Source organism: Podarcis erhardii (genome assembly GCF_964252035.2).
Source record: "Podarcis erhardii genome assembly, chromosome: 7".
Taxonomy (NCBI): Eukaryota; Metazoa; Chordata; class Lepidosauria; order Squamata; family Lacertidae; genus Podarcis; species Podarcis erhardii.
Window position 1 is genome coordinate 28610603 of NC_138511.1, and position 22587 is coordinate 28633189.

The 22587-nt window shown below is 47.2% G+C and overlaps 1 protein-coding gene across 1 annotated transcript in view; it reads right to left on the reverse strand.

Moving 5' to 3' along the window:
* The window catches only part of ESPN (espin), a 116552-nt gene that overhangs the window by 23633 nt on the left and 70332 nt on the right, over window positions 1-22587 (reverse strand). Inside the window, exons 8-9 of the mRNA XM_081870915.1 lie at window positions 5576-5743; window positions 3934-4126 (exon numbers count right to left, since the gene is read on the reverse strand). Coding sequence (XP_081727041.1) covers window positions 3934-4126; window positions 5576-5743 — 361 coding nt within the window. The remainder of the gene's footprint in view (window positions 1-3933; window positions 4127-5575; window positions 5744-22587) is intronic.

The following is a 22587-nucleotide window of genomic DNA, read 5'->3' on the forward strand; positions in this document are numbered from 1 at the left end:
CATAAAAACTAGGCCACTGCTAATGTTCTAGCGTTTGTCCGGTCTTCCTATAGGAACCTGACATGGTGAGCCTCTGATTTTCCCAGGAAAGGTACCAGCAAGGGTAATATCAGTTCAGCCCTGGCTTGCTCATATTTTGCACAGTGCAACAAAATATGTTTTATGGAATCGATGTATTGAGCACACGAGCAAAGTCTGTCCTGGTAGGGAACTCCTCTCAACCTGCCATTCAACACTGCAGAAGGAAAGACGCTTAGTCTGGCTTTGGTGAAAAGCCTTCGGTAGTTTGGTACTGTCAGGTTTTTAATGTAAGATGTTAACTTCGTATCTTTGAATACTTTATAGCCAGGGGACATGCATATAGTTGGCTATCCAATGTCTCTTTAAAAATTTCTAAGGGAGGGCAGGATGTGTCTATTTCAGCCCCTCTCTTTTTTCTCATTTCTAAAGTTCAGTTCATCCCATTTCCACATAAGCTTTTTTTTTAAAAAAAATGGACTGCAGGATTGTGGAGTTGGAAGGGAAACCCAAGGATCATCTAGTCCAACCACATTCAATGAAGGAATCACCCCTAACAGGTGGTCATCCAACCTCTGCTTAAAAACCTCCAACAAAGGAGAACTGACCCCCTTCCAAGGGAGTCTGTTCCACGGTCAAGCAGCTCTTACCACCAGAAAGTTCTTCCTAATATTTAGTTGGCATCTCCTTCCTTGTCAATCAAAGCCTGGGTCCTCCCCTCTGGAACAGCAGACGGCAAGCTTGCTCCACCTTCCTTTTACAGCCCATGAGATATTTGAAGATAGCTCTCACATCAATAGTGATTTATCATATCCTTGCATCCTGGAAAGCCACCGTGACTTTTCCCCTGCACCGGGATTTTGCAAGGAGGCACACGGTCAGAAATTTCCCAAAACGTATTTAAATAGAGTGAGGCTGTGCAGATTTGGGAGGCACACTGAGGCAAAACAAAAACTGCAGTTGCTTTGGGGAGACAAATTAATTGGGCTTGGCCATTTCTGCAGCGGAAGAAAACGAGCAATTATCTCTGAGGCGCGATCCGTTACTCCGAGGACTGTGCTTCTGTGTGAAGCCTCTGGGGATCAACAGCGTTTACCGAGAGACTTGTATGATGTTTGTAGCATGGTTTGAAATGCAAACCAGCTTCCTCCCTGTTTCATAGCTGTTCTGGGTGCTGAGCAAAGCATTCTGGGAATAGTGGTCCTAGGCTCCCATAGCAACAACAATTCCCTTCCCGCCCACACTTGGTCTTTGGAGGAAAGGCCACAGCTTGGTGGTAGAGCATCTCTATATCCTGAATGATTGAAGCAGAGAGAAGGCAACCATTTGCCTTGAGGAGGTTGCCTGTCGCATCTCTGGGTGAGTCAGGGAAGCAGAAGCATATGAGTTTCCTAGAGGCATTTGGCAGGCTGCTGTAGGGAATGGCTCAGCCTGTTGGAGCAACATAGTCTTTTAGAAACAAGCTTCCGTGTGTGTTTCTCAGTCAGGATATAGAGAAAGAGATTCGGTGTGTATGTCCATAAACTGAGGCTCTAACGCCCTTATTGCCATTTGCATCCCACAATCCGGATGCATAGCCAGACTCAATTTGTACTAAATAATGTAGGCTTGGCATGGGGTGTGGTGACAGGTAAGCACCCAACACAAAAGCCTGAGGATTAAGCCTCCATCAATATTTTAAGGAGCTAAAGCCTTTGCTAAGGGAGGCAACTGCAGATGTATTTAAAAGCAGAGAGTGGGAGGGAGAACGTTTCTGAACTACAAGATAGCGCATGGGTTTTGCACCAGTTCAGCCCTCGTGACTTCCCCCAAGGAATCCTGGGAATTGTAGTTTTGCAAGAGTGCTGACAATCTAGTTCAATAGCCAGTTCTTTCCCCTCTTGGAAGAGGTGAATAGCTCTTTCCATTTAAGTTTACAACTGGCCATTTCCAAGGGAAAGCAACCACTTTCTCAGGGGCCCATACTTCCCCAAGAAATTCTGGTTTTACTTTAAAAAAAAAAAAGGCTCCCATTTGCTCCCAAAATGTCCAAATATAAGACACTGAGCCTGAGTTCTTCATCAGTCAAATAGTATGCCTCGAGACTTGCAAGGGGGACAGAGGGAAAAGGGTGCCTCTGAGCAAGTTTAGAGAGCCGCCCACATGGCGAAGTCCATGGGAATTATTAAAATAATACACCTACACAAGTTACTATCCTTCCTTCCTGCACCAGCCATACTCTGATTACCCTCTTTAGGGGGGGAAATCCCTGTCTCTCTGTCTTCCTTAGAGTAGTAATCTCCCCTGACCTAAAGGGTGTTTCGAGAATTATTGTGAGAATGTAATTGATATAAATGCTCAAAATTATGATAGTCACTGTTTCTTCACTATCTGGGACACTTCCTTATACATGTGTATAAGATGTCTTATGGACATCTCACTACTCAGATATTAACCGCTTGTAGTAAGATTGCGAGATCTATCCTCCAATAAGCTGGGAAGCCTTCAGCCTGCCCAAAATATGTATGGCAAGGGGCACAATTCTGCAGAAGCGCAGAAAAACAACAACCCCTTAGCATTCAAATTCATTTTTTTAAAAACGTTAAACACCTTCTTGCCAAGTTTCTAGTCCCTTGGGTTGTGGAGCTGTACTAGGAAGTATGTGGGGAACTTTGGAAACCTCAGAATCCAGAGGCAAGCAGCTGAATAAGATTCCTTGGGGTCGTAGATACAGAATCAGGGCCCTGGGAGCCTCTTAGCCACACCCCACGGCAGGAAAACGATCATTTAATTTTATGCAAAATTAGACAAAGCACATTTCATAGGCTCAGTATGGGTCCCAGAATTTTTTCAACTGTAGTCTGGCATGCACACAGCGAGTGTAACTAGTCCTCAAGAAAGCTCAACCCCACACCAATTAGGGCTCTGAACCAAGGAAACTACACAACACAAGCATATTAAATGGGTACAGTCAGAGATATGGCAAAAAGGCTCACTGGACTTACTCTTCATGGCTTCCAAGTGGAGAAATCCTTCCTGGAAAAGGCAGCCATTGCTCATTGAACAGGCTGGTGCAAAGCTCTGGGGTGGGGTGGGGGGTGGGGACAGCCAACAAATCCGGTCCTTGGGGGTGGGAGCCAGAAATCTGTCACCCAGGCCAAGTGAGAGGAAAAGGCAGGGCTAAGTCGAAGGGGTGGAGTTTGGATAAAGGTAAGTCGAGATAACCGCTTCCTTCTGCCTCCTCCTATCGAAAAAATAATAATCTACCTGCAGCCCCCAAAGGAGAATCATGGCTATATTTTTTTTTGCCTCAACACCCTCCCTCTGTTGTCCGACAGTTCCAGGTCTTCTTGGAATTTTAGACAAGAACATGAAACATCCGAGTCACGCTGACATTTTTAAAGCTACAATTTGCTTCCATTTGACAGTTCAGTGTAGAATCTGGTGGACTTTGAGATTGCAGGGAGAGGACAGGGAAAGCGGGGAAGCTGTAAAACACACACTAGCCTGTGACCCACAGTCACCATGAAGCAGAAGCAGTGGAACTCTGAGCTCTGGGTGTTCCCAAGCCTGTTTGGACCCATAAAAACATTGGGGGTTATTATTATTATTATTTTAAATGGTCAAACACGGCTTTTGACCTGCTGGACTTTGTTCTTGTTGATCAACTACTCTGATTCACGCTTCTATCTCCTGTGTCCCAATTTGGCTTTAAATTATTATTTTTAAAAATAATTTATTCTCGTGGCTGTCACATGGATCTTTGGTTTCCTACACTGTCCAACCAGGTGTTTCTGGGAAGCTCAGAAACAGGGCAATACCCACCTCCTACTTTGGCAACTTTGGTTCTGAGGCCAACGTGGCAGCTGCACATAACCGTCACAGCCAATAGCGGCTGATACACCTGTCAGACGGGAAAGTCGCTGTCTGACTTACTTCCGGTGGAGGAAGATGATCGCCGCTGACTGGTGGATGGAGGGTGGTTCTCTGTTGGCAATGGAGGGGGTGGCGGTGGGGGGCAGACACCCTCGGGGAGGGGTGGGGGAGGAGGAGGGGGAGGCATCTCCCCGGAAGGCTTGTTCTCCGCTGGGCTCCCGTTTTGCACGTTGTCGTTGGACAGAAGGGAAGCCTGAGAAGGAAATTGACAACAATAGCAGCAGCAGCAACAGAAGTATGGGAAGGGGGAATGAGAGACAGATAAAATCAGTGCCCTCACCAAGAAATGCTGCAACTACTAGCTACAACGACTGTGCTCTGCCTCCATAGCTTCTGAATACCAGTTTTGGGAAGCCATAGGAGGGGAAAGGGCTCTTGTGCTCTGGTCCCGCCATAGTGGGCACCTGGTTGGCCACTGTGAGAACAGGGTGCTGGAGTGGATGGGCCATTGGCCTGACCCAACAGGGGTCTTCTTAGGTTTTATGACTCAACCCCCACTCAGAGGATGGCCCTCCTTGGGCAGGATCAAAGCCTGGATTTCAACAGAGAGAAGCCAGCACCTACTGGCTAGTATATGTGACCACACCAACCCACCTTTGTCTACTTCCACAGAAGTAGGGCAGACAAGCTGGCACAGAGATATGCAGCTCAAATCCCACCTTGACCCACTGGCAGCCAAGATGCAGGTGGATACATCATTTGAGAGGAGTGGAGGCGACTTCCCCACAAATGCAGGCATCTTCTTCCAGAAAGGGGCAGTGAGATGTGGTAGAAAGCAGAAAATAGCCACTGTGGTCAAAAAGGAGGCAGGTGTCTGCCAGAGACAGCTGGGGAGGAGGGCAGCTGGTCTTTTGCTCTGCCTGCTTACTGTCTACCTCACCAGCTGCTGTACCACGAAAGGGGGAGAGGCTGATTTTGCATGTTTGCAGCCCATCAGGGAGAAGCCAGCACCTACTGGCTAGCATGTGTGACTTCACCAACACACCTTGGTCTCAAAGCAACTGCGGGAACAGCTTTGCAACTATGCTAGAAAATAACTGTGAATTTGGGGGAGCTGGTTGTATGTGAATTTAAGTGTGTTAAAAAAAATGTTTTTAAACGTGGATGAACTATCTGAAGCAACAGAGGATGGGCCAGGCAGACTGGACCTAGTGTTTGAGTCATAGTTTGTTGCATAAACCTACTGTGATCAGACGGACAGCATGGTGTAGTGTTTAGTGTGTTGGACCTAGTCCTGGGAAAGACCAGGGTTCAAATCCTCATTTGGACATGAAGTTCACTGGAAGTGACCTTGGGGGCCTTGCACTGCCTCTTAGCCTCACCTACATCACAGGGTTGTTGTGGGGATTAAACAAGGAGAGAAAGAGAGAACCATGTATGCCGCTTTGAGCTCCTTAGAGAGAAAGGTGAGCTATAAATGCAACAATATATAAACCATTTTTAAGAAGGTTGTGTCTGTTTTCAGTCTGGGGCAACCCACTGTCTCTACCTCTGACTGTTGTCGGAAGGCCTATGCTCTGGAAAGTCTTCACAAGGACCACACACTCTCTCCCTGTCCCCGACCAGCAATTGGCTGTTACTCAGAATGGCTAGAGAGGAACAGCAGCTGGCCAGAAGGAAGCAGTATTTCCTAGTGACTCACCTCCTCACTGTGCGCCATCCTGCGGTTGTTCCCGGTTTGCTCTCCCACGCTACCACCGCTGCCCAGCTGCTTGTAGTAATCCCCGGTGCTGGGCTGCTTGTTGAAGTTCCTTGATTTCCTGCTAGAGTCGACACGCCGCAGTTCTGGGCTGCTCTCAAGCGAGGTGAGCTGGAAAACCAAGATGCCGGATCTCTTTTATTACAGCAAAAAGCATGAGGACAGAGCCCCACAGATCTCCATGTTGCAGAGAAGGCGTCTGCACCACTCAGAGCCCAGAGTCTCGTTTGAAAGGATGTGAAGAGGTAGGCTCATTAGACCCATTTTATAGACAAGCATACTGAGCCCCAAACTAGTTGACACACTCAGTTCCCAAGATCCTTTGAGAGAACCATGAGATGTTAATTAGTTAGAACACCCTGGCCAGTTGAGTTGCCCTGCATTGCTTTGGCTTCTGCCTAAACAACACAGATAGCCTGCTACTATATAGGACCATCAGCATGTAGGGTTGCCTGACCATGAGAAGGGACCTGAAGTCTCCAGGTTTGCCTAGCCCTCTCCTGGTGACAGGTGAGGGCTTGAATCTCCAGGTGGATATCTATCTATCTATCTATCTATCTATCTATCTATCTGGGACGCGGGTGGCGCTATGGTCGGCGGTTCGAATCCCCGTGGCGGGGTGAGCTCCCGTCGTTCGGTCCCAGCTCCTGGCCACCTAGCAGTTCGAAAGCACCCTTAAGTGCAAGTAGATAAATAGGTACCGCTTTATAGCGGGAAGGTAAACGGCGTTTCCGTGTGCTGTGCTGGTGCTGGCTCGACAGAGCAGCTTCGTCACGCTGGCCACGTGACCTGGAGTTGTCTCCGGACAGCGCTGGCCCCCGGCCTCTTAAGTGAGATGGGCACACAACCCTAGAGTCGGACACGACTGGCCCGTACTGGCAGGGGTACCTTTACCTCTATCATCTATCTATCTATCTATCTATCTATCTATCTATCTATCTATCTATCTATCTCTAATCTATCTATCATCTATCTATCTATCTATCATCTATCATCTATCTATCTATCTATCTATCTATCTATCTATCTATCTATCTATCTATCATCTATCTATCTATCTCTATCATCATCTGTCTATCTATCTAATCTTTCTATCTGGAACACCTGCAACTTGCAGGCTTCATCCTAGCACGAGCCAGCTGCAAATTAGAGCATACAGTCTCTGCAGAGTCTTCCCCTCTCCCAATTAACCTCCGTCTCCAGGGCTCTGTGGTGGAAGGGAGTGCAGAAAAAGAAAAAGACCAGGGTTGGACTCAAGAGGAGGAAAGGACTATGAATATGTGTGTGCCCACCTGTCAATCACCTGGTGTCACCATGACAAATAGCTGATTCAATTTCAAAGGGGGGGAGAGGAAATTGTGAGCAGGCTCCATGAGTACTCCCGATTCTCCCTTCCTTCCTTTGCAGGTGCAGTGTGATATCACGCCCATCTCTTTGATTAAGAACTATTGTCTTAGTTTTTTTCCTTTTCTCCTCCCCCCTCCCAATCAACTTTCCTTTGTGTGATGTCTTTCAGATACTAAGCCTGAGGGTAGTTAGGGACTGCCTAACAACAGCTGTCTATTACCATAGCAAGAATTATTTGTCTCACCCCCACTTTTTTTAAAGCAGTGATAAAACTGACAAGGCTGTCATCATCTCTGCAGCAAATAAAAAAAAAAAATCTGGTGAAATGGATAAGCTGTGTCAGTTTTACTGAGCAGAAGAGAACCTTTGCCACTTTCACTATGGTTTCCACCTTCCTCTTCCTCTTCTAAATGATTGGCAGTGAGGAACAAACCTTCACTTCTCCTGCTGCGATGCTGAATTCATTTGCCACTCCAGTAGAGCACTAGTGCAAAGAATCCCTGACAGATGGCCATCCAAACTCTGTTTAAAACTGTCCAATGAAGGCCACCACCTTTAGAGGGAGTCTGTTCCACTGTCAAACAGCTTTTACCATCTGAAAGCATTTCCTAATATTTAGTCGGACTCTCCCTTCTTGAAGGGACGTGGGTGGCGCTGTGGGTTAAACCACAGAGCCTAGGACTTGCTGATCAGAAGGTCGGCAGTTCAAATCCCCGTGATGGGGTGAGCTCCCATTGCTCGGTCCCTGCTCCTTCCCACCTAGCAGTTCAAAAGCACGTCAAAGTGCAAGTAGATAAATAGGTACCGTTCCGGCGGGAAGGTAAACGGCATTTCCGTGCTTCTCTGGTTTGCCAGAAGCGGCTTAGTCCTGCTGGCCACATGACCCGGAAGCTGTACACCTGCTCCCTCGGCCAATAAAGCGAGATGAGCGCCGCAACCCCAGAGTCGGTCACGACTGGACCTAATGATCAGGGGTCCCTTTAGCTTTAGCTTTACCTCCCTTCTTGTAATTTGAATCCCTTGGTTCGGGTCCTACCCAGAGGAGAAGCAGAAAACAAGCTTGCTCCGTCATACCAATTTTGGGGGGGCTTCCTCCCAAGAAGTCTGGGCACTGTCCTTTGTTAAGGGTGCTGGGAGTTATTAGACTTCTGGGAGCTCCAATTCCCAGAGTGACTTAACAATCATACACCATTGTGCAAATTAATTGAAACAAAGCATGTTTTCTATCTTACTCGTAATCCTGTACTCAATACAAACAGAAAAAGTCAGTTGATCATTATGGTGTTGGAAGCCTGCAGCCCATAGAAGGAATGATGCGCTCGCCACAATATATTGAGGTTCTACGAAAGAGAGTTATTCCAGAGCTGGAAAAGTGGTATCCTGATGGTACTGGGATATCACAGCAGGACCTAGCCCCCTGTCACACATCAAAAGTGGTGAAGAAATTCATGACAGAGCAGCAAATACTGGTACTTGATTAGCCAGGGAATTCCCCGGACGCAAATCCCATTGAGAATTTGTGGGCTATATGCAAAAGTCGCCTCCGTGCTGTAGACTGTACAACTATGGAGAAGCTCATTCAGGTGCTGATTCAAGTGTGGTACAGAGATCCAAAAATCAACAGCGACTGTTTGAAACTAGTAGACTCCATGCCAAACCATGTTCAAATGCTGCTTAAAAATAGCAGAGGTCATATCCGTTACTAATGTGAGTTTTGTACATGTGAGTTTTGTACATGTATATGTGAGCTTTGTACAATAAACTACTAAATTCATGGTTTGTTTCAATTAATTTCCATAAGGGTGTAGAACCATAGAACTGTGGAGTTGGAAGGGACCCCCCCAAAAGTCATCTATTCCAACCCCTTGCAATGCAGGCATCACAACTAAAGAATCTCTGAGAGATGGGGCATCCAATCTCTGCTTAAAAACCTCCCAAGAAGGAGAGTCCACCACCTTTAGCGGAAGAGATGAGCTATTCGAAAGCACTCGGGAGATATCTCTTGTGACTTTTCTGGATGGCAAAAGTGTAGACAGTGGACTTTTGGGGACCAGGGTGCATGGTGGATGCCCATCTGCACCACATTTCTTGATCTGATGGTTCCCGATTACCAAAACGTATTGGGGTGCCCCCTGCATGTAAAGTAAGAAAACAAGGCAGGCAGGCCACAGAAACCTTCTCTCTCACCCTTTGCCCCGTGTATTTATTTATTTATTGAAGTATTTAGATACACCACCCTCTCGTCAAATATCAGGGCGATGTACAGTGATATAGAACAATGCTCCCAAAGTCAGAGTCGCTCTCCTTTTGGTGTGGCCTCTCTACTGCTAGAAATTGTATAGCCAGCATGAACACAGCAGCTGAAGTTCTCTCCAGAGCGTCAATGCAGGCCTAGGAAGCACCTCATTTGCTGAATTTCTGCTTGCAACATGGGAGTTTAAAGGCACAGAGGTCCTATTAAAAATGCAAACCCGCCAGAATGAGCACCACTAGATCGGTCCAAAGATCTAGCTAGTCTTGCCTTCCCCAGCCTGGTGCTCTCCAGATGTTTTGGGACTACAGCTCGCTCCAGCCCCAACCAGTGTGACCACATGACAACAGCTACTAGCCAAAATGGCTATGCTCTGCCCTTCACAGTCAGAGGCAGCAAGACTTCTGAATACCAGTTGCTGGAAACCACAGGAGGGGAAAATGCTTGAGACTTGCTTGTGGGCTTCTGTGAGAACAGAATGCTGGACCAAACTGGTCCCCCTTTGGCCTGATCCAGCAGGCTAGTGCCAGACATCGGGTGTATGGGGGGGCTGATCAATTTCATCCAGATCAGTGTTTCCCAATCTTGGGCCTCCAGCTGTTTTTAGACTACAGTTCCTATCATCCTTGACCACTGGTCCTGCAAGCTAGGGATCATGGGAGTTGTAGTCCAGTAACAGCTGGGGACCAAAGTTTGGGAAACACTGATCCAGATGCTTCTACAAAGTGCAAAATCAGGGCAGGAAGCCTTATTGGTTTGTTTCAGTTCTTTAAAATGCCTACCTTCTTCCCTTCATCGCAACGGTTTCAGGGTAGGGTACTTGAAACGCAATAGCGACACAATCAACAGAGAGGCTGAAATTCAGTAAATGTGAACAACAGCAGAGGGAAGACTTATATCTGTCCGAGCTGGCAATTAATAACCCACAAATGGCTGATCATCCCTTGCATTCAGAGACACAAGCGCATCTGGAAACTTGATTCAAGAGGATTTATATCCCACAAGCATACAAGTCTCAAGGAAAGCCTTTAAAGGGCAATATAAACAAACCACAAAGCAAAACGCCCCATCTAAGCACAGAACACATGGACATGCTTGACTTGCCAGAAGAGGCATCTTGTTAGCCACTATGAGAACAGGTGGTTGGGCTAGATGGGCTCCCTTTGATTCAGCCGTGGGGCTCTTCTGACGTTCTTAATTGCAAGGAGGATATCCATACAAAAGTGCGCAATAGAATGCAATTGAAAGGCTGCATTCTTAGCTATCACCCTGACTAGCTGCCAATACGCATTTGCTTTATTTTTTAATGTGCATTTTCCTGTTGTTAGCCATTAATTAATTAATTTTATAATGAATGATTTTAGAGTGTTGTTTGTGCTGTACTTTTGTACTGTTTTATTGTTGTTGGCCGCCCTGAGCCCGGCTTCGGCTGGGGAGGGCGGGATATAAATAAAATTTATTATGATTATGATTATTATTATTATTATCCATTTATCTAACCCATGGGAAGACAAACTAAGGCCCGGGGGGCGGATCTGGCCCAATCACCTTCTAGATCTGGCCCACGGATGGTCCGGGAATCTGTTTTTACATGAGTAGAATGTGTCCTTTTATTTAAAATGCACCTCTGGGTTATTTGTGGGGCCTGCCTGGTGTTTTTACATGAGTAGAATGTGTGCTATTATTTAAAATTCATTTCTGGGTTTTTTGTGGGGCCTAGGAATTCGTTCATTCCCCCCCCAAAATATAGCCTGGCCCCCCACAAGGTCTGAGGGACAGTGGACTGGCCCCCTGCTGAAAAAATTTGCTGACCCCTGATCTAATCCTTTATATTGGGATGGGGAGTCTGTATTCCAGCTAGCATAAGGGTACCAGACGTCCCCGTTTCCCGGGGACAGTCCCCGGATTTACACATCAGTCCCCATACAAAATCTATTGAAGTTGAAAAGTGTCCCCGGATTCATTGAAAAAATATATATCTGGTAACCTTAAGCTAGCAGCATCCCTGGCCATTGGCCATGCCAGCCAGGCCTGAAGGGGCTTGGAATCCAACAGTATCTGGAAGTCCATAGATAAGATCATAAGTAGAGCTTGCTGGATCAGGCCAGTGGCTCGTCTAGTCCAGCATCCTGCCTTCACAGTGATGCCTCCGCAAGGAAGACCAGGGAACAAGAGCCCACTCCGCCCCACAATGGTTTCCAGCAACTGGTATTCAAAAGCATTGTTGCCTCCGATGGTCAGCCATTGCAGCTAGCAGCCATCAATAGCCTTATCACCTACGAATTTGCTCAATCCTTTTTTTTAAAGGCCTCCAAGCTCCCCTTGTCCCAGATTTAAACAAATGCAAGAGCAGCCCTGCTGGATCAGGCGAGAGGTCCAGCAGCCAGTTTTCTGCAGAGGCTGACTAGATGCCTCTAGGAAGCCCGCAAGCTGCAGGGCACAAGCACAAATGGTGTGCAAGAGAACACCCTCGGAAATGGTCTGTTATCCCCATTTGCATTTGCAGGTGGGTTGGACAAGATGACCTGCAGGGTCCCTTCTAATTCTACGATTCTATGATTCGTTTGCCCCTCCCAGCAACAGACTGCCTCTGCCATGTTCCATGGCAGGGCCAGGAGGGGCAAGACATTCGAAAGGAGAAGTAGCCACCACCCTCCCCCTCTGGAGCCAAGGGCAAACTCCACTCATCGTTATCATGGAGCAAAGCTTTGACTTCCCCGTCAACTTTGGAGTTTGCTCCCTCTGCACAACACAGAGCCCTTTTGCTTTCCTGCCAATATCGGACGCCGCTCTTTCTTGACCCTGCTTCTTTTATTACAGGCTTAGGGCAGCCTGTGTGGTTCCACTCCCTCCCGCCCCCTTATTATCCTCCCCACAACGCCATGACAAAGCTCAGCAGCTTGCATTTCAGGAACAAACTGAAAAGAGGGAAGTGGATGAATTTCCTTCTTTTGCACAACCAGCCAGGCATTAAAAAGCTTTCCCTGGTTCTGTATCTGGGCAACCTGGCTCAAGGCTGAACCGAGGGAAGGGACTTGCGAATATTCCTCTCCAAAGAAGACCAGCCGCCTGCCAACAGCCTTATCTTGCTTTCTTCTCCTAAAGATTTCTGAACTGAATTGAACCAGCTCTCTGAGCATTCTTCTAAGCCTGCATACGCATTACCGGCTTGAAAGGCAGATGTGTTGCTCTCCCCCTGGCCCAATTCAGATCCAAACCCCGTTGTTGGAAAATGCATAATCAAAGCGAAGTATATCAGAAGAAACAACAACAGGATGGGCTAATGCTGTATATGTGCAGGGCATAGTTAAACTATGGAACTCACTGCCACAGGAGGCGGCGATGGCCACCAGCTTTAAAAGAGGATTGGAGAAATGGCTCGTAGCAGTCAAAGGCAGTAATGCTTCTGAATAGCAGTTGGTGGAAGTCGCAGGAGAGGAGAGTGCTTCTGTGCTGGTTTCCCAGGGGCATCTGGTTGGCCGCTGTGAGAACAGGAGGCTGGACTGGTTGTTCTTATATACAGTATATTTATTACTTTCCAAACCAGAGCTGGAAACACACTGGGCACAGCGTAAACAGGAGGCCATGTACAGCTTTAAATGCACCAGCCAATTGACTTGGGGTGAGGGCGGCTTCCTATGTCTGCATGACCTTGGGCCAGTCGCTGCCTCTCTTGGTCTAACCTACCTCAAAGGGTTGTTGTGGGGATTAACCGAGGTGCAGGAGAACTTGTGGGCCTTGGAGGAAAAGGCAGGATATCAATCCATAACTAAAACAAATAATGTGAGCTTAGAACCTGTCATTTCCCTTGTCTCTTAAAGCGCCTGATTTCGCGGTGAGCCCAGAAGGCATAGAGGATGCCAGCTCTGGCTTCTTGGCTATCATTTGCTCCAGCAAACAGGAGTGTGTGTGTGTGTGTGTGTGTGTGTGTGTGCCCACACACAGCCTTAAAGAGGCAGGAATCAGTCTCTCATTAGCTGCAGCTGGCTAATCTTTAACTGGGGTCCATTAAGGAGAGAGGACACAAGAGACAGTTTGCTTGCACTCTCTACTTGAGGGCTCTTGCTGCTCAGCATAAGAGGAGCAGCAGCATAAACGTGTGGCACAAGGGGTGGGGGCAGGAATGACCCCACGGAAAAGAGAACCATGTTCAAAAGCTGGGGGAAAGGACTTAGAAACACGGGGAGCTACCTTAGAAATGATTCAGTCCCCTGGTCCCATCTAGCTCAATATTGCCAACACAGACTTGGGAGCACCTCTTCAGGGTTTTCGGCATACGTCGACCCGGGACAAACTTTTCCCTCTCAGTGCCTCTTCTCTAATCCTGAAGCTGCATCGCTGTCCCCCTTCTGCATCTGAGCTCCTTTCCCCATCAGCTTTAAAGCTGCCTGTAGCCTCACCTGTAGCCTTTTCCTTGTTTCTTCTTATGCCTCTGCCCCTGACTCTTCCAATCCTGCTGGTACCTAATAATATGGGCAGCCAAAATGATCAAGGATGGATAGCGCGACTCCCCCATTTAGAAAGGTTGCAGTGTTTGTATAGGGAAAAGGTGGGTACTGTAAGTGGCAACATGATGGAAGTGGGATAGTTTAGTTGGTAAGAGCATGGGACTCTGAATCTCGGGGTCATGGGTTTGAGCCCCACACGGTGGTGGAGCTTCATGCTCTGACACTGGGGGGCGGAGAGCAGGCAGGGGCGGGGCTGGTGTGCATCCCGGGGGCGTCCTGGGGGCAGGGGCAGCCACGATGATACCCCCCTGGGATCACGCTGCCAGTGGCAGTGCGCTCCTCCTGCACTCCTCTTTCTCCGCCAGTGGCCCCACGTTGGGCAAAAAGATTCCTACATCGCAGGGGGTTGGACTAGATGACCCTCGTTGTCCCTTCCACATGAGGCATCTGGCTGGCTACTGTGAGAGCAGATGCTAGACTTGTTGGGCCATTGACCTAGTCCAGCAAGGCTCTGCTAATATTTTTAACGTAGCTACCTTGGTAATGTTCAGCACCTGGATGGCAGGCTGTCCAGGGAGCCTTAAGTGACATGCCTTGAATTCTGCCATGGAAGAAAGGCAGGATGTGAAGATGATAATAATTGGAATTTGGGGCTTTCCCAAGATATTTGGTGGTGCAGCAAATGGCATCTCACAGTCACAGGGCACAGTACCCCTGAGCATGCACAGAATTGGCTTCAAAAGCTCAGATTGATAGCAGAGACAAACATAATCTGTACACTATATGCCCCCTTCCTCCTCGGGCCAAAGATAGATGGCAAGACCTGAGCTGAATATTTGCTCAAAGGCACAGTATATCCCTTAGGATTACACAGGCTTTGTTGTTCTGTTCCCTTTTTGCTGCATTGACCCATGAGGAATCACTTGCGCAGCCTGATCTGTCCATGTTGGGGAGACTCAGGAGGAGGGGCTGGGTATGTTTGTGTGGCTGCCTCGCTTTGCCTCACAATAGGGCCGGCTCTGATAGAATCCATTACCCTGGGGTTGCTGGGTTACTCCACTCCAAGCCCCCTTGTTACAAATAAAAGTTTATTTTCGGATCTGTTTTTAGTCGGTTCTTGCTGCTATTTCATTTTCTCACATTGTGGAATCCGAAGCCACATACCTTTCCCCCCATGTGGATGTTATGCCTTGAACTCCCAAACACCCCTGTGATACCATCTCCCTTCTCTCTGTTGCTCTATGAACACCCAAAAACATTCCTTTCCATCAACAGCTACCAGTAATGATAGTTATACCATGGACCCTCCACATTCAGAGGCAGTCTACCACAGAATATTAATTGCAAGAGGAGGGAATTCTATTCAAAGCTTTCCTGGAGGCACCAGACTGGTCACTTCAGAGAGCAGGGATGCTCCACCTGGACTCCCTTGCAAGGTGTTCTGTTTTAGCATGTTTTTCTTTGTTAAAATGCTTACAGCCTGCCTTCGGGTGGAGAAGTCCCTGCCAAAAGCCTAGCAGTATAAAATAAAATAAAAAAGGATAGTAAAAATTCAAACAGTCTTAAAGCACAGACCCAAAACACAAATACCCCCCTCCAAGATAATCACATTACTGGCAATTGAAGAGCCAACAAGCCATGCTACCAGCTAGAATTAAGCCTCAAATAGCTGCTCAAAGAGCCCAGCTTTGTTACCCACCAGAAAAATGGGCAGTGAAGGGGCCAAATGGGCCTCCCAAGAGAGGGCATTCCAAAGTGTAGTAGAAGAAGAAGAAGAGTTTGGATTTGATATCCTGCTTTATCACTACCCGAAGGAGTCTCAAAGCGGCTAACATTCTCCTTTCCCTTCCTCCCCCCACACCCGCCTCTGTGAGGCGAGTGAGGTTGAGAGACTTCAGAGAAGTGTGACTAGCCCAAGGTCACCCAGCAGCTGCATGTGGAGGAACGGGGACGCAAACCTGGTTCACCAGATTACGAGTCTACCTCTCTTAACCACTACACCACACTGGCTCTCCTTCAACTGGAAGCAGCAGTCATTCCATCAGGCTGCAGGGAAGCAGGCGAGAAGGCAAGCGGGGTCAGTCCATTGGCTCAGGATTCCAACAGACACTCAGCATTTGGTACCCATGATCATGCTCGCCCTTCATTGGACCGTTTTTGGTGTTCCCGCCTCCCTGACATTTGTTTCATACTTCTGCAAGGGGATGCCCCAAGAAAGTTACTGCCTCTCTCTTGAAACACAGAGGGTTCCATTTTGGCCACATAAAGAAAGGGGCAGGTTGGAGGAATTTAGTTCACTTTGCATTTCAAGGCAAATCTACCAAATGCAGTGTTCCCTGAAACAACACGCAAACTGAAATACAGCAATGATTCAAAGTCTGCACTTATCCGAATTTTGCAATGCAGTTCTCCCAACCAAAAAGTGTTTTCAAAAATGTCTATCTTGTGCATAAAATTGGATATATTGGTGGAAATAATATGCGTAAAAACGTATTGTATTTTAGGGGAAATTGCTTGCAAACATGCCTCCATTAGTGAAATCCGTCTACAAAAATGACTTTACTAGGAGAAATTCACACTAAAATGCTGGTGAATGTTCATGAGCGTTAAAGGGGGGGGGATGCTAATTGCTGCAAAAATTTGGAAAAGGAAATCTAAGGTTGGAAATGTCGGAAGCTGAGATAACTGAGCTTCAGTGGCACATTTTGAATATTTGAGAACAATTGTTTCACTTCCAATCCAGTCCACAGGTTTTCTTATGTTACTGTGTGATTTCCAAGTTGGTACAAAATGCACTGAAGAAACGGGAGTTGTCCTAAATAGTTCTCATGGCACTAATTTTACTAATGAAGTTTGGGGGGAGGAGAACCACCACCCTGGCCCGGAAAATTTGCCCCAAAGGGTAAATTACTCTCTGACCATTGTAATGGAAGTCAAATAGGATGCTTTATCTCTCAAGCTCCCCCTTTTTCTGCAACCCCCCCCCCTCAAACGACACACAGGCCAGTCAATGCTCTTGACAAGCGGATTTGCCAACGGAAGAACCTTATCACCGAAATCAACTTTCTTGCAGTTTCCTAGCAAATCTCCCATAAAACTGCATCTGGTGAATTTCACTCCTATTTCCCTTTTCTTTTTATGGTTACACCCCCTTGTGTCATTTACATCCCACCCACCCCCCCAAAAAAATCATCAAGGGGGGGGGGTCCGGGCTGCCCTGGGTGTCATCACTGGGGGGGGGGTGACAAAATGACAAAAATATGAGTTTTTTTTAAAATAATTTAAACAAATTGGGCTCATGAAACTTTTTAGTTCAGTCAACAAATGTAACGAAACGTGGCTGGCACTGGGCACCACACCACGGGGGCCGGCACTTACTGCGGGGTCTGCAGAGTGCCCAAGCCACGCGTCTCTCCTGGGAGTGACATGATGGCTTCGGCGCCTGCAGGCTCTGTGCTGCCTGAAACCGCCTCGGCACCTGCCCACTGCCTCTCCCTCAGCTGCCCTACAGCTGAGTCGCATCAGGCCACCGCCGCTGCTGCTACCCCTCCTCACTACACTGCCTATGTATCCTTCATGATCTGTAAACAAGCGAAACCAGCTGCACATGTACATCCCAGTGAAGACGGATGCTGCATACCTGTCGCGCATTGCAAACACTGGAACACAAAGAGCTGTCTTTAACTGAATCACACTCTTCATCTATCTAGCTCAGTCATGTTTGCACTGACTGGCAGCAGCTCTGCAGGGTTTCCAGTGAGGGACATTTCCAATTCAACCTGGAATGCTTCTGCATGCCAAGCAGGTGCTCTACCATTGAGCTACAGTAGCCCTTCTCTTAAGACACAGGAACATTGGAAGCTGCCTTATAAGGAGCGAGGCCATCGGTACACCTCGCTTAGTATTGCCCGCACTGACTGGCAGCAATAGCTCGCCAGGGTTTCAAGTAAGGGCTATTCCCAGCCCAGTCAAAAGAAACCATTGGGGGCTGAACCTGGAACAGGCAGGGGCTTGTATCACCAAGTATCAATGCACAGCCAACGTCCCCCCAAGGTCTCTTAAAATAGAAATGAGCATCCTAAACACCGCCATCCCTGACGAGATCTTCTCTGCCTGTATGCATATGCTAGTTTATTCCATTTTCACTATGTTTCCCTAACCATTAATTTCCACACTGTCTCTGAGCTTTCACACAATGTACAATCCACTTCCGGAACTGTAGTGAAACACTCTGAAAAGCTTAGCACTCATTTCCATACCATTTGCAAACAGATTGTTTCTGGAAGCAAATAACACAGGGATGAATGCCGTAAACTTTCACTATATTCCCCTATAGTTCCAGAAGCGGCTTTTATCACAGAATTGAAGAGTTGGAAGCGACTAGTCCAACCTCTTGCAGTGTAGAGATCTTTTGCCCAAAGCAAGGCTTGAATGTCGTGTGAAAGCTCAACTATAATGTGGAACTCTGCTGTTAGGGGGAAGTCGTGAAATCGGAATAAACCGCCACCATGTGGACGCAATCTCTGGGTATGTGCGGCACTGGGAGCTGTGCTTGGGCGCTGGCCGTTCCTGCTCACTCCACAAACCTTCCAAAGGCACAGTGTCCTTAGTTCTGTGAGAATCTGTTCATATTTTGAGCACCAGAATCTGGAACGAGACATTTGCCATTTCGGCTGAGCAGTTGGCCCATTTATACCTAACAAGCACAGAAACCGATATACCTGACTCAGATATATTTGTGATTGGAGACAGAAAACATTATCCGCCCAGGCCACAGTAATAAAGCCAGACAGGGAAGCAGAAGCTCCGATGGGGAAGCTGAGAAACTGGAGGTCTCCTTTCGACCAGGGCACTAATTGGGGCTGGTTCAGGCTTTAAGGCAAATTGGGTTTCCTCCCGGAGAAAAATATGAGAATACATCAAAAGGACAGGGAAGATGTTTATGAAATTACCAAGGCCTCGGAGGGCAGGGAATGAATACTACAATAACGAGCTGGGAATTTAAGAAAAACACACATATGGCATTTTCAATTTCTGTATTTATTTTTGTTTTCTCTTCATAGAATTGTAGAGTTTGAAGGGACCTCCCAGAGCCATCTAGTTTCAACCAGCCCCTGCACCACCCTGGTTGAGAGTCCACAGGTCTGCTGCTCTCTGAATCGCCAACCTTCACTGACAGAAGATACGCACAGACAGAGATCTGTCCCTGCTGAGTTGGGAAATTCTTTTTTAAATAAAGATGTTGCCCATTTCGCTAAGAGCTTCCCTTCCACCTCATCGATGTGTCTGTCCTTTCTTCCATTCCAGCCACTTTGCTCATAAGTGGTTTGACATTTTGCATTTCTGGAGCACGCTCCAAGCAGCCCCCAAGCGATTGCTGCAGCAGCCCTTCCAACAACCCTGCAGTGTAGGATAGCAGTATCTAGCCCCCCTCCCATCAGCAGGATGAAGGACATACCAGCTTGCCTGACTGCCCTGTTGAAGTGAGGGTTTGAACCGAGAGCTTCAAAGGTACACTAGCTTTCGACTCGTTCCATGCCCATCGCTCCTGGTTCTAATCTTCTCCCCCAAGTTCTAGGTGGAGAACAATTTCAGCCCAGCTCAGTGCAATGCAAGAAAACAGGATGCTGCCTGCCTTGTACCAAGTAAGACCAAATTTGCCCAGATTCACCGGCTGGGATCTGATTTCCAGGTTTCCAGGCTGGGAAACCTTTCTTGGGTCTCCCTTGAAATCCTGCCAGGAACTGAACCCGGGACCTGCCGCATGCAAAACTGATGCTCTGCCACTGGCCCCTGGGCAACCACTTCCATTCCTTGACAGCAAAAAATAGAGGACAGTCACACCGTGTTCCTGTTCTGTGCCCGGGGAATAGGAGAATCTGCTGCAAATTGCCAAGAGATGTGGGGATACTTCCTTAGCTCTGGTACCAAGCTACCCCAGATAAAAATACCCCATCCCCCGGTTGCCTATCTCTCCGCCATCTCAATTTAATGAAGCAATACAGATATACACATCTATGTCTTTTTAATTTTCTCTTACCTGAGCAGAGAAGCACTAAGTCCCACCAAACCTGCCCAGCTGCCTGAAACATCGGTGTCACCTGACACCTGCCCTCTGCACACCTGCGATACTGAAGCTGGCCTCTCTGGTTACAGAAGCCTTCTAATGAATTAGCTACACCTATCAGCTCACCCACCAGTGACATCACCCAGGCGCAGCAGCCAATCGCCACCCGGCAGGATCTCTTGCTCCTCTCTTCATGGAGCCGTAAGTAAAGATCAACCTGGGAGCCCGGCAGCCCTAGAGATGAAGTGGCAGGTGGCAACAGGTTCCTGGGCTGAATGATCCCAGCCCCCCCCCCTTTCCCAAATTGCCAATTCATTTATGATCAGTAGGGAAACTGGCCCTGCTTGGGAAATGTGTACCCTCCAACATTTCTCTGATGAAAATAGGGGTGTCATATTTATATTTATGATTATATTTATATTTATATGTATATGTATATTTATATATTTATACTGCACCCATCTGACTGGGTTGCCCCACTCTAGGTGGCTTCCAACATATATAAAAGCATAAGAAAACATTAAACTTTTTTTTTTAAAAAAAAACCATCCCTATACAGAGTTGCCTTCAGATATCTTCTAAGGGTTGTATAGCAGGGGTGCCCAAACTATTTTCAAAGAGGGCCAGATTTGATGAAGTGAACATGCGTGAGGGCCGACCAAAGTTGTTGAGCTTTTTTTTTACAATTTTACCCCAAAGTTGTTGACTGAGCTTATTGGAGCCTACATTTTTTGTATTTTTAACAGGTGTGATATACCCCAGGACATATACTGCCACAGGGGCTGGATTAAATCGACCGGCGGGCCGGATTAGGCCCCCAAAATGGGCTTTGGGCATGCCTGTTGTTGTATAGTTACTTATCTCCTTGGCTCAGGCGTCACATAACACCATACCCTCCAACGTTTCTCCAATGAAAATAGGAACGTCCTAAGGAAAAGCAGGACATTCCAGGATTAAATCAGAAACAGCTTCTGTAGATCTGGAACTGTCCCTGGAAAATACGGACACTTGGAGGGCCTGGAAATGTTCCAGCCCTGTGGTGAAATTGGGGGCAAAGCCATTTTATTATTACCCTTCGAAAGTCACACTTCTCTGAATTTTGTGCTGCTGTTCCCTAGCCAAATAATATGCCCCGAAATGGACATACTAAGGGAAAGCGTACATCCAAAATGCTAATACTGGTGAAAATACCGGGGGGGGGGGGGCGTGGTATATCAAGGGAAACAGCTTTCACAGATTTGCACATCATTATTTTTCTTATTGTTACAATTTATTACCCGCCCTTCATCCTAAGGCCCCAGGGTGGGTTACAACAATTAAAGCACAATATTACACAATATTTTAAAAAAAAAACCAAACAGTTTAAAACAATTTAAAATTACAAAAACAGGAGATGGGTCTGAAAAAGCCAGGATAAACATTCTTCAACAGATGTAGAATGAAAGTGCCATTTGCACCTCTGTGAGGAGAGAATTACACAATTTAGGGGCTGCCAATGGGACGCGGGTGGTGCTGTGGGTTAAACCACAGAGCCTACGACTTGCCGAATCCCCGTGACGGGGTGAGCTCCCGTTGCTTGGTCCCTGCTCCTGCCCACCTAGCCGTTTGAAAGCACGTCAAAGTGCAAGTAGATAAATAGGTACCGCTCTAGCGGGGAAGTAAACGCCGTTTCCGTGCACTGCTCTGTTCACCAGAAGCAGCTTAGTCATGCTCGCCACATGACCCGGAAGCTGTATGCCTGCTGCCTCGGCCAATAAAGCGAGATGAGCGCCGCAACCCCAGCGTCGGTCACGACTGGACCTAATGGTCAGGGGTCCTTTTACCTTTTTAAAGAGAAGGCCCCTCTCTTGGGCTGCCACCCACCCCAAGACTCTGGGGGCAAATGAACTACCAAGGGGGGTGCTTCTGCTAATCTCAACACCTGAGGGGGCCTGCAGGAATGGAGGTGACTTTCAGGTATTTGAGGCCTGAGGTGGCGAGTTCTGGCACCTCTTTTTCTAGAAAAATAGTACAGGCTATATGATTTCTAAGGGGAGACCTGGCTAGCAATCTGGCCACTGCATTTTGGCCCAGGTGACATTTCCGTCTTCAAAGGAATCGCTCAGCTATCACCCCATTACTTATTTTAAAATATTCCTTAACTGCCCTTCACCAGAAGATTCCAGGGCAGGAAAGCTTGAGAAGATTTCAGCAACATAGAAACTGAAATTATGGCACATACAGCAGAACCACCATTTTCAAGACAAGCCCAGCAGATCTGGAACTATACTTGATCTGAGAAAGTTGATGGGTCTTTAGTTGGACTTTGCTGTTTCAACTCATGTGCAGCTACTCATTGCGTGCGCCTATTTTATAGTTTCACTTTAATTTTTCTCCATTGTAACTGTTCTCTCTGCTTGATATACATTCTCCAATGAAATAATAATAAAAAATGCTCCACACACAAAAACTAAGCAGAACACCAAAGTAAACAAAAAAAGATAGGCTAAAACCAAAGAGAAAATAAACGAGAGGAACAGAAAAAGCAGTTCAGCCTAAAAAACCCAGCTAAAACACCTGCATTATAAGAAAGGTTGTAAACAGGTGCCAAGAAGATTGAGATGCCAGCATCAGTTTGGTCTCCTTGGAGAGGGCATTCCAAAATTGGGGACTCCCTGAAGAAAAGGGTTCATTTTTGCTTTAAGCAGCTAGAAGATTAAACCAACAAAAGCATTTTAGGATCATAGAATTGTAGAGTTTAGTTGCAATGCAGGAATCTCAACTAAAGCATCCCTGGCAGACGGCCGTGCAATCTCTGCTTTAAGAACTCCAATGAAGGAGAGTCCACCACCTTCCGTTCCAC